At 43.8% G+C, this 13,151-nt stretch overlaps 1 protein-coding gene across 1 annotated transcript in view; it reads right to left on the reverse strand.

Moving 5' to 3' along the window:
- Positions 1-10,134: 10,134 nt before the first annotated feature.
- LOC110487835 (sodium-dependent lysophosphatidylcholine symporter 1-B) overlaps positions 10,135-13,151 on the reverse strand; it is a 41,068-nt gene continuing 38,051 nt past the window's right edge. Inside the window, exons 12-14 of the mRNA XM_036971014.1 lie at positions 12,836-12,979; positions 12,008-12,184; positions 10,135-11,774 (exon numbers count right to left, since the gene is read on the reverse strand). Of these exons, the coding sequence (XP_036826909.1) occupies positions 11,720-11,774; positions 12,008-12,184; positions 12,836-12,979 (376 nt within the window). The 3' untranslated portion in view covers positions 10,135-11,719. The remainder of the gene's footprint in view (positions 11,775-12,007; positions 12,185-12,835; positions 12,980-13,151) is intronic.

Genomic DNA, 13,151 nt, shown 5'->3' on the forward strand with positions numbered 1-13,151 from the left:
TGTGACTTACTACCATATACGGGCATATGAATGTATAAGGAAAGGCCTAGCTGAGAGCTTCATTTCAAGATGGCCGCTACCTACATTCCGGTTAGCGTTGTAAAGCATAAATGAAATAAATGGAATATGTTGATACACACCGAAAGCCGGGACTCCACAGATCATGAGGATACTTTATTTGTCTGCCTGTGACCTACCGTTATTGATCATCAGCCCCGAGAGTCAAAATTTTTATTTTACACAGCGTTCTCAGCAAACATCTTACAAGGTAAGTTTATATTTGGTTCTGTGTTTGAGCTGTAGTTCCATGGGTATCAAATGAATCCCTAGGTTGGTAGGGACAAATCTAGCCTATTGCCAATGGTCTCTGATGAAGTATGACCTAATGGCAACATTGAATGTCCACAGAGTGACTATCTTTGCACATAAAACATATGACATTGCCTGCTTACGTGCTTGTAGGCATCCATGACACAGGGGATTGGCTACTATGGCACCTCTTGTAGCCAATGAGATAAGCTGTCCAGGGATATGCAGTTGACCTGGGTGGGACAAAGCAAGGCCTAGAACCTTTTTATGTGTAATGAGAACTATTGCTACCTGGCTCAGAGACAAGACGCACTAAACACGTTACATTATATTGTAAACAGACTATTGTTTTAATATCGTCGCTATAGAATAAAAGATGGCTTCTCAAGGCGTAAAAACTAAGAATATCAAACAGGAAGCTAAAAAGAAGGCAGCTATGAATAAGTATACCGACATAGAAGCTTCAAATAAAATACGGGTCGGACTCGGATCAGGGGAGCGATTTTGGACAACGAGGATTTCGACACGGCCAACTAAGATTTTTTTTCTAGAAGGATTGGATCCACTTTTAGATCTGTAAGTAAATTATTTTCATGACTTTATAAAGTTAATTTAATATATATATATATATATTTTTTTGTGTTTTCTCTTTTTGTTATCTGGTCAGAGAGGGACTGCTTCACAGACTAACACGACACGCACAAGCTACGGTGAAAGTGAAATCTAATTATCTAGACCTGGGATGTAAAACAAACACAAACGCCATTTGTAAATAGTTCTGTATTTTTCTTTCTATTTTTGCACCTCTTTTAGTGAAGGACACTAAAAACTTGTTTGTGTTTGATATATTTATTTCATGTAAACTCAGCCAAAAAAAGAAACGTCCCTTTTTCAGGACCCTGTCTTTCAAAGATAATTTGTAAAAATCTAAATAACTTCACAGATCTTCATTCTAAAGGGTTTATAACTGTTTCCCATGTTTGTTCAATGGATCATAAACAATTAATGAACATGCACCTGTAGAATGGTCGTTAAGACACTATCAGCTTACAGACTGTATGCAATTAAGGTCACAGTTATGAAAACTTAGTAGAAAGGCCTCTTTAGTGTCCTGACTCTGAAAAACACCAAAAGAAAGATTCCCAGGGTCCCTGCTCATCTGTGTGAACGTGCCTTAGGCATGCTGCAAGGAGGCATGAGGACTGCAAATGTGGCCAGGGCAATAAATTGCAATGTTTGTACTGTGAGACGCCTAAGACAGCGCAACAGGGAGACAGGATGGACAGATGATAGTCCTCGCAGTGGCAGACCATGTGTAACAACACCTGCACAGGATCGGTACATCCGAACATCACACCTGCGGGACAGGTACAGGATGGCAACAACAACTGCCCAAGTTACACCAGGAATGCAATTTTTTTTTTAAAGGTATCTGTGACCAACCAATGCATATCTGTATTCCCAGTCAAGTGAAATCCATAGAATATGGCCTAATGAATATATTTAAATTGACTGATTTCCTTATTTGAAGTGTAACTTATTAAAATCTTTGAAACTGTTGCATGTTGCGTTTTATAATTTTGTTCAGTATATTTAGGGGCGGTAGGTAGCCTAGTGGTTAGAGCTTGAAGTTTGCTGGATCGAATCCCCGAGCTGACAAGGTAAAAATCTGTCTTTCTGCCCCTGAACAAGGCAGTTAACCCACTGTTCCCCTGCACAAGGCAGTTAACCCACTGTTCCCCTGAACAAGGCAGTTAACCCGCTGTTACCCGGAACAAGGCAGTTAACCCGCTGTTCCCCGGAACAAGGCAGTTAACCCGCTGTTCCCCTGAACAAGGCAGTTAACCCGCTGTTCCCCTGAACAAGGCAGTTAACCCGCTGTTCCCCTGAACAAGGCAGTTAACCCGCTGTTCCCCTGAACAAGGCAGTTAACCCGCTGTTCCCCTGAACAGGGCAGTTAACCCGCTGTTCCCCTGAACAAGGCAGTTAACCCGCTGTTCCCCTGAACAAGGCAGTTAACCCGCTGTTCCCCGGGTCTCCGAAGACCTGGATGTTGATCAAGGCAGCTCCCCTCACCTCTCTGATTCAGAGGAGTTGGGTTAAATGCAGAAGACACATTTCAGTTGAATACATTCAATTGGACAACTGACTAGGTAGCATGCTAAACATCAAGGTAGACTAGCTTGTATGTGAAAGTTTTAGAGCAGCACGGAATGAGTCACTCCCTAGCTAAAGCGGGCTTTAAATGATACGCTGAGGAACCTCCAACTCTCTTTTATCGTTGAGGATTATTGTAGCTGAGGAACCGTCAACTATCTTATATCATTGAGGATTAGCTGAGGAATCCCCAACTCTCTTATATCGTTGAGAATTAGTTGAGGAACCCCCAACTCTCTTAGATATCAAGGCAGGGTTAAGTTTTGATGACTGGTCGAGGAATTTACTAACAACAACATTGAGTCACCATCAGATCGATTATTGTAAAAATGTCAGTTCTGAAAACGCGTAGCAACCTGTACCAATGTCTGTCCTGTACAACTGCGGTGTGTTGAAATGCACACTTCTAATAAAAACTTTCAGCTTAACCACCAACTTTTCCTCCTTGGTTGTAGAGACGTCCCAGGGATCCCGCATAGCACGGACTCAATTGGATCTCGGATTATGTAGTAAGAGCAAAGAGGATGAAACTCGGTGGTTGGATTCACTGAAAGTTTATAGTAGAAGTATGAATTTCAGCAACTCGCAGAAGGACCGCAGTTGTAAAACATGTAAATTGTCCTGAACAAGACTCGACTGATGGTGACTCATTGTTGTTGCTAGAAAATTCCTCTACCAGTCATCAAAACTTCGTGGCAATATGTATTTTTGAGCGACGGGACCGAATTCACAGACATTATGGTTTTTTGTCACATAAACCTAAATTAGCTAGGATCAGGGGGTACTCCAGGCAGAGCAAAATTCAGTTGGTGGTACAGGAAATGAAAAAGGTTGGGAACCACTGGAATGAATGAACCATGCTAACCACTAACATTCGGCTAATTTATATGTAAAAAAACATTTGAGTGATTTTAAACTTTGAAATCATATAATAAAGACTATTGACAGAAATGTATATCACATTTCCGTCTTACCTTCGCGTTAATGTCTTAACTTGGGGGCGTTGAGATGAAAAAGTATCTCGCATCAACCTGCGATTGACTAAACCAGATGAAAAGCATAGAAATTGAATTCAGAGACTTCTTCTTCGACGAGGTTCAACGTCGGTTGGCATCCATTAACGCCACCTACTAGACTGCTAGGCTACCTGCCGCTAGGCTACCTGCCGCCCCGCTAGGCTACGTGCCGCCACGCTAGGCTACCTGCCGACCCGCTAGGCTACCTGCCGCCCCGCTAGGCTACCTGCCGCCCCGCTAGGATACGTGCCGCCACGCTAGGCTACCTGCTCTCCCCGCTAGGCTACCTCCCGTATAACTCCCTTATACATAAATGTTTTTCCTATCAAATACCCTACGATCTAACACTACACTCACTTTTTTTAAAAATACGATACTCCACCATTTAAATCTATTTAGTCCTACTTCAGGCCAACAGCCTGAAAGGATGGCACACCACCACTTAACACACTCTGTAACTTTTCTGCCGTCAAATCTCTCACACCCAAATACCTCTCTGCAGCTGCCACCACAACCTTAATTTTCTGCAACTTATGTTCCATCCCTGCTGTACAGTTGATAACCATTAATATAAACAAACATCTTACTGAAATATATAACTTGTTGGTTTATCCCTCTGTACTGGTACAGATCTACTCCTCTCACCACTCCTCCCCTTAACCCATCGTCCTCTACTTTCTTCACTGCCTCAGCATAGGTCAACTTCTGCTCTACTCTGACCCTGGAAACCTCAACCTGCCTCTCTCACATGGGACGTCTCTGACCCTGGAAACCTCAACCTGCCTCTCTCACAGGGGACGTCTCTGACCCTGGAAACCTCAACCTGCCTCTCTCACAGGGGACGTCTCTGACCCTGGAAACCTCAACCTGCCTCTCTCACAGGGGACGTCTCTGACCCTGGAAACCTCAACCTGCCTCTCTCACAGGGGACGTCTCTGACCCTGGAAACCTCAACCTGCCTCTCTCACAGGGGACGTCTCTGACCCTGGAAACCTCAACCTGCCTCTCTCGCATGGGACGTCTCTGATCCTGGAAACCTCAACCTGCCTCTCTCACACGGGACGTCTCTGATCCTGGAAACCTCAACCTGCCTCTCTCGCATGGGACATTTCTGATTCCCAGGCTCCATGGGCACCCCTACAGTTAACACATACAACTACTTTCCCCAATGCTACACATTCCTTTGTCTCACGCTCTTCTGCACACTTCTCACACCTAGGAACCTCCCTCCTACACACTGCTGCCACATGCCCATAAACTGTAACAACGCAATGTAGTCGACACAAAAGTTGGTACAGGATAACGTTATATATGCTGACATCACTTTGTCGGGCAAAAGGCTCAACATCAAAACTGACACAGACAATGACTCTTCTGTTTCACCGCTCACGCCACCCTGTCTGCGTCGCACCAAACGACGAGCGTCACAAACGACGGGGATCTTCCCTTCCGGTTGACTGGCAGCTTCCACATTATTAACCTCTACCCCAGTAATCACTCCTTTCAATGGAGCACTTTTCTTTTCTTTCTTCATTTGTTTAACATGGAGCGCCCTCCAACCAGCCGAAACACAAACAATTATCACAAGACCACTTCTGGTTACCCTCACCGATTCCACAGCAACAAACTCTGTTTTCACCCACCCTAAAACCACACATGGATCAGCCAAAAGGCAAGGGTCCACTTTTTTCCCAAAACGTCAATCCTACTCTCACAGACTCATCTTTATCCTGACCCTCTGTGCAAGTATCGGGCTATGAGAACTTAACCAGTGGTGGAAAAAGTACCCAATTCTCATACTTGAGTAAAAGTAAAGATACAGTGCCTTGCGAAAGTATTCGGCCCCCTTGAACTTTGCGACCTTTTGCCACATTTCAGGCTTCAAACATAAAGATATAAAACTGTATTTTTTTGTGAAGAATCAACAACAAGTGGGACACAATCATGAAGTGGAACGACATTTATTGGATATTTCAAACTTTTTTAACAAATCAAAAACTGAAAAATTGGGTGTGCAAAATTATTCAGCCCCCTTAAGTTAATACTTTGTAGCGCCACCTTTTGCTGCGATTACAGCTGTAAGTCGCTTGGGGTATGTCTCTATCAGTTTTGCACATCGAGAGACTGAAATTTTTTCCCATTCCTCCTTGCAAAACAGCTCGAGCTCAGTGAGGTTGGATGGAGAGCATTTGTGAACAGCAGTTTTCAGTTCTTTCCACAGATTCTCGATTGGATTCAGGTCTGGACTTTGACTTGGCCATTCTAACACCTGTATACGTTTATTTTTGAACCATTCCATTGTAGATTTTGCTTTATGTTTTGTATCATTGTCTTGTTGGAAGACAAATCTCCGTCCCAGTCTCAGGTCTTTTGCAGACTCCATCAGGTTTTCTTCCAGAATGGTCCTGTATTTGGCTCCATCCAGCTTCCCATCAATTTTAAAGAGTGGCAAACTTTAAACGACACTTTTTATGGATATCTTTAAGAAATGGCTTTCTTCTTGCCACTCTTCCATAAAGGCCAGATTTGTGCAATATACGACTGATTGTTGTCCTATGGACAGAGTCTCCCACCTCAGCTGTAGATCTCTGCAGTTCATCCAGAGTTATCATGGGCCTCTTGGCTGCATCTCTGATCAGTCTTCTCCTTGTATGAGCTGAAAGTTTAGAGGGACGGCCAGGTCTTGGTAGATTTGCAGTGGTCTGATACTCCTTCCATTTCAATATTATCGCTTGCACAGTGCTCCTTGGGATGTTTAAAGCTTGGGAAATCTTTTTGTATCCAAATCCGGCTTTAAACTTCTTCACAACAGTATCTCGGACCTGCCTGGTGTGTTCCTTGTTCTTCATGATGCTCTCTGCGCTTTTAACGGACCTCTGAGACTATCACAGTGCAGGTGCATTTATAAGGAGACTTGATTACACACAGGTGGATTGTATTTATCATCATTAGTCATTTAGGTCAACATTGTATCATTCAGAGATCCTCACTGAACTTCTGGAGAGAGTTTGCTGCACTGAAAGTAAAGGGGCTGAATAATTTTGCACGCCCAATTTTTCAGTTTTTGATTTGTCAATCATTTCACATTTCTTATATTAAGCAAACCAGACAACACCATAAAAAAAAATATATATATTTACAGATAGCCAGGGGCACACTCCAATACTAAGAGATAATTTACAAACAAAGCATTTGTGTTTATTGAGTCCGCCAGATCAGAGGCAGTAGAGATGACCAGGGATGTTCTCTGTTTAGTGAGTCCTCCAGATCAGAGGCAGTAGGGATGACCAGGGATGTTCTCTGTTTATTGAGTCCGCCAGATCAGAGGCAGTAGGGATAACCAGGGATGTTCTCTGTTTATTGAGTCCGCCAGATCAGAGGCAGTAGAGATGACCAGGGATGTTCTCTGTTTAGTGAGTCCTCCAGATCAGAGGCAGTAGGGATGACCAGGGATGTTCTTTGTTTAGTGAGTCTGCCAGATCAGAGGCAGTAGGGGTGACCAGGGATGTTCTCTGTTTAGTGAGTCCGCCAGATCAGAGGCAGTAGGGATGACCAGGGATGTTCTCTGTTTCGTGAGTCCTCCAGATCAGAGGCAGTAGGGATGACCAGGGATGTTCTCTGTTTAGTGAGTCCTCCAGATCAGAGGCAGTAGGGATGACCAGGGATGTTCTCTGTTTATTGAGTCCGCCAGATCAGAGGCAGTAGGGATGACCAGGGAAGTTCTCTGTTTAGTGAGTCTGCCAGATCAGAGGCAGTAGGGATGACCAGGGATGTTCTCTGTTTAGTGAGTCTGCCAGATCAGAGGCAGTAGGGATGACCAGGGATGTTCTCTGTTTAGTGAGTCCTCCAGATCAGAGGCAGTAGGGATGACCAGGGATGTTCTCTGTTTAGTGAGTCTGCCAGATCAGAGGCAGTAGAGATGACCAGTGATGTTCTCTGTTTAGTGAGTCTGCCAGATCAGAGGCAATAGGGATGACCAGGGATGTTCTCTGTTTAGTGAGTCCTCCAGGTCAGAGGCAGTAGGGATGACCAGGGATGTTCTCTGTTTAGTGAGTCCTCCAGATCAGAGGCAGTAGGGATGACCAGGGATAATATCTGTTTAGTGAGTCCTCCAGATCAGAGGCAGTAGGGATGACCAGAGATGTTCTCTGTTTAGTGAGTCCTCCAGGTCAGAGGCAGTAGGGATGACCAGGGATGTTCTCTGTTTAGTGAGTCCTCCAGATCAGAGGCAGTAGGGATGACCAGGGATGTTATCTGTTTAGTGAGTCCTCCAGATCAGAGGCAGTAGGGATGACCAGGGATGTTCTCTGTTTATTGAGTCCGCCAGATCAGAGGCAGTAGGGATGACCAGGGATGTTCTCTGTTTAGTGAGTCTGCCAGATCAGAGGCAGTAGGGAGGACCAGGGATGTTCTCTGTTTAGTGAGTCTGCCAGATCAGAGGCAGTAGGGGTAAGACCATTTTCCTGTCCTGTTAAGCAATTAAAATGTAATGAGTACTTTTGGGTATCAGGGAACATGTATGGTTCTTTCGGACTGTAGTGAAGTAAAAATACAAGTTGTGAAGAATATAAATAGTAAAGTACAGAGAAACCCCCCAAAAGTACTTTAGTAGTACTTTTACTTATTAAGTACTTAAGTAGTACTTTTACTTATTAAGTACTTTAGTAGTACTTTTACTTATTAAGTACTTTAGTAGTACTTTTACTTATTAAGTACTTTAGTAGTACTTTTACTTATTAAGTACTTTAGTAGTACTTTTACTTATTAAGTACTTTAGTAGTACTTTTACTTATTAAGTACTTTACACAACTGAACTTCACATCTCCGATACTTCGCCCTCATTCACTTCCATTTCTCCTCCCGTCTTCAACTGCTTACACATTCTACCAGTCTTCTTTAATTAAAAAACCATCTCCCTTTTTTTCTGCAATTTTTAACCGACTCTAGCTCACCCTCTTCCTCCCTCTCTCTCTCTCTGACCTCCTCTGCCTCTCTTTGTCCCCTCCATTTACAGTCCTTTTGACTGTCCAGGTGGAAGAAGGGAAATGCCCCACGTGACTATTTTAGAGATGCACTGTTAAACTGCAACTCACACTGTGTCCATTTGGGTCCCTTCAAGATAAAAAAGTGTTCCAAGGTTGGGATTGAGACCGGTAGATTTCTCCCACTGCACCAGATCTACAGAAAGGGGTTGAATATGAAACCTGGTATCACAATGTATAGTATGACAGTGCTGCTCAACTCAACTGGTGTTCCAAGGTTGGGATTGAGACCGGTAGATTTCTCCCACTGCACCAGATCTACAGAAAGGGGTTGAATATGAAACCTGGTATCACAATGTATAGTATGACAGTGCTGCTCAACTCAACTGGTGTTCCAAGGTTGGGATTGAGACCGGTAGATTTCTCCCACTGCCCCAGATCTACAGAAAGGGGTTGAATATGAAACCTGGTATCACAATGTATAGTATGACAGTGCTGCTCAACTCAACTGGTGTTCCAAGTTTGGGATTGAGACCGGTAGATTTCTCCCACTGCACCAGATCTACAGAAAGGGGTTGAATATGAAACCTGGTATCACAATGTATAGTATGACAGTGCTGCTCAACTCAACTGGTGTTCCAAGGTTGGGATTGAGACCGGTAGATTTCTCCCACTGCACCAGATCTACAGAAAGGGGTTAAATATGAAACCTGGTATCACAATGTATAGTATGACAGTGCTGCTCAACTCAACTGGTGTTCCAAGTTTGGGATTGAGACCGGTAGATTTCTCCCACTGCACCAGATCTACAGAAAGGGGTTGAATATGAAACCTGGTATCACAATGTATAGTATGACAGTGCTGCTCAACTCAACTGGTGTTCCAAGGTTGGGATTGAGACCGGTAGATTTCTCCCACTGCACCAGATCTACAGAAAGGGGTTGAATATGAAACCTGGTATCACAATGTATAGTATGACAGTGCTGCTCAACTCAACTGGTGTTCCAAGTTTGGGATTGAGACCGGTAGATTTCTCCCACTGCACCAGATCTACAGAAAGGGGTTGAATATGAAACCTGGTATCACAATGTATAGTATGACAGTGCTGCTCAACTCAACTGGTGTTCCAAGGTTGGGATTGAGACCGGTAGATTTCTCCCACTGCCCCAGATCTACAGAAAGGGGTTGAATATGAAACCTGGTATCACAATGTATAGTATGACAGTGCTGCTCAACTCAACTGGTGTTCCAAGGTTGGGATTGAGACCGGTAGATTTCTCCCACTGCACCAGATCTACAGAAAGGGGTTGAATATGAAACCTGGTATCACAATGTATAGTATGACAGTGCTGCTCAACTCAACTGGTGTTCCAAGTTTGGGATTGAGACCGGTAGATTTCTCCCACTGCACCAGATCTACAGAAAGGGGTTGAATATGAAACCTGGTATCACAATGTATAGTATGACAGTGCTGCTCAACTCAACTGTGGATGGAGCACCTCATGTAGCCAGTGGTAAACCTACATGTAGATTTCAGAAGCGTACGGTAGTCTGTGTATGTCCGTTTATCGTTACTGGTGTGCTGCATCTCTGGCTAGGACTGAGTATATGAAGTTTGTAAAAAAATATATATATATAATTTTAAAAGAATGAATTCCCACAAAGCACAATACTGTCTGAATTAGTATTTATTAAATGTGACAACTCTTTAAATAAGTACATCGATGAATACCAGTTCACAACAGTTTCTGTCAACAAAGATATTTCAAACTTTTACTTACATTCAATATTTACATAATGCACAGGAGGCAGCGTTTTATACAAGGTGTGGTCTGAGCTCTCCGTGTCCGCGATCTATAGTGATATTCCCATTTGGATCAGAGCTGAAACATTTGGCTACCACTGCCTCAGAGGCAGGCGGGACTGTCTCCATCTCCAATCCAATCCAACATTTTAGTACACATCCAGAATGCAACAGCAACCTGAAAGGACTTCTCTTAAATCAGACAAATACATTTTTTACTCATATACTTTAACCTTTCTAGATTAGTACTCGCTGTCGTTATGGGTTTGCCCATCACTAAGTTAATGACTAGCTGTAAAAAAAACTTTAATACATGATTGTACAGACTGTGTAAAATAGTTTGGTTAACAATTATTGTGCTATAGTGGTTCTGGTTTAATGGTGAGACTAAGAACTAGTGTTTTTGAAACATCTTTTACCTACAGTGTTGCAGTTGGGACCAAATCTCTTCTGGGCATTACTGGGGTGTATTCATTGGTGCACACCGTAGCTAAATGTTTTGCAACAAAAGGAGTTACTATTGGAAAAATTCAGGTAGGTCCCTCCCCTTGGCATCCTAGTGAATACACCCCTGTTGAATGAGCCAATGAAACGTGAGGAAGGAAACCTTGTAAAAAACACAAAAAGGAATCCATGACAAGAGAACTCCATTGTAGTGTCAAATAGTCTTAAACATTGTGAATCTTTCAATGCTAGATAGGGTTCTGACTTGTTTTGTACTTGACAGTACCAAACTGAAGTCTGTAGAAATGTTCTCTCTCTAAATGTTCTATCTCTCTCTCTACCAAAATAATTAGTCTGGCTTTTTTTGTATAATTTTTTTTTTTAACCTTTTTAACCGAAATGTAAACCGAGTAGGGAAAAAAAAAAAAGCAAACCATAGGGCCATTTTGTTGACGGTCATCTTCACCATAGAAAGACGGTCATCTTCACCATAGAAAGACGGTCGTTCAAGTTTCACACTTGAGGGGGGAGTAGTAGATTGTTCTAAAAAAGTCTTGGGATTTTGAAACTAGTACCCACGCTAGATTAAGTTAAGACAGAAATATTCAACATTGGCAAAATACACACACAAAAAAAAAATGGTACACATCACATTAAGGTTTTGTGCAACATTCATGGACAACAACTAAAGGCTGTGTTTTACAGTAGTCTATTGAGTCTCCATAGAGTGCACTTTGAAATCGGTTGCCTTTTGAGACAGCACCCAAAAACAATTTCTGAGTTTGTCACAGCTTAAGTGGGCTGGGAATCGAACCAGGAAGGTCACTCCGTTTTTAGGATTCCTTGCCATGGCACATCGTCATGACGACATGTGCTCTGAGAGACACGTGAGCAGCAGTGTGATTGGATGGTAGCAGTATCTCCGTCGCGATAGGTCCAGACTCTCGTTAGCCCCACCCCGGTGCAAGCAACCGTGTCACTCCAGTGGTCCATGAGTGTTCTAGAATCTACACCATGTTGGTCAGTTCTGTGGAGTCTGTTTCTGAGTCTACTTCATTTTCCCTGTGAGAACAGAACAGAGACCAGGTGTTAGACATGGCACATACAAGCAGCCCATAAAATATCTGAACAGTTCACAACAAAATGTACTTTGGGTAGCCTGGGTACGAGGCATGTCAAGGAGCGGAATTTGGCATCGTTTCCAGATCATACATCTATCCAATCCTTTCAGATATACAGGAAATGCTTGGGGTACGAGGCCCCCCGAGTTCCCAAGCCAGACACGCCAGTCTTACCGTTGCTCCTGAAGAAGCTTCCTGTTGCACTGCCTCCTCTCTTCGTCGATTGGATAAGAGCGGAATAAGACCAGGCCAATCAGAATGAGTCCTATGGGCGCCGCGGAGACCAGAACCTTCAGGGTTATATCCACGTTCTCAGGCTGGGTGCAACCTCGAGTCATATACCCTGCAAAACTACACACACACACACAGGTTGATAGTACAAATTAATGTAACCTCATGACTGATCAACACGCTAACAAGGAGGTTAATGTGACATACACACACTACTAATTTAGATGTGAGAGCCAGAGGAATCATGTGGAGTGGATATGAGAGCCAGGGGAATCATATGGAGTGGATGTGAGAGCCAGGGGAATCATGTGGAGTGGATGTGAGAGCCAGGGGAATCATATGGAGTGGATGTGAGAGCCAGGGGAATCATATGGAGTGGATGTGAGAGCCAGGGGAATCATATGGAGTGGATGTGAGAGCCAGGGGAATCATATGGAGTGGATGTGAGAGCCAGGGGAATCATATGGAGTGGATGTGAGAGCCAGGGGAATCATATGGAGTGGATGTGAGAGCCAGGGGAATCATATGGAGTGGATGTGAGAGCCAGGGGAATCATGGAGTGAATGAGAGAGCCAGGCCAGGGGAATCATGTGGAGTGGATGTGAGAGCCGGGGGAATCATATGGAGTGGATGTGAGAGCCAGAAGAATCATATGGAGACTGTAGGGTTTGGCTTATCCTCACACCAACAACATTTACCTATGTACAGTACAACAGGGGCCAGTGTGTTTTCCTTCCAGTGTGTGTGTGTGTGTGTGTGTGGTAAACTTACTCCAAGCTGAGAGTGGAGATCCCCAGAGAGATTCCAGAGGCAAACTTGGTGAAGAAGACATAGAAGGAATAAAAGATGGCTTCGTGACCCCGAGAGTCTGGGTTCTGGACCTGGAAGTCATCTACCACGTCTGGCAGCATGGACCTAGAGACAGAGACAGAGAGTCAGTAACATCCTCCACATCTGGCAACATGTGGCAGCATGGGCCTAGACACAGAGACATGCACCACGTCTGGCAACATGGACCTAGAGACAGAGACATCTACCACGTCTGGCAACATGGACCTAGAGAGAGACAGAGACATCCACCAACAAC

The sequence above is a fragment of the Oncorhynchus mykiss genome, chromosome 32, assembly GCF_013265735.2.
Source record: "Oncorhynchus mykiss isolate Arlee chromosome 32, USDA_OmykA_1.1, whole genome shotgun sequence".
Lineage (NCBI taxonomy): Eukaryota > Metazoa > Chordata > Actinopteri > Salmoniformes > Salmonidae > Oncorhynchus > Oncorhynchus mykiss.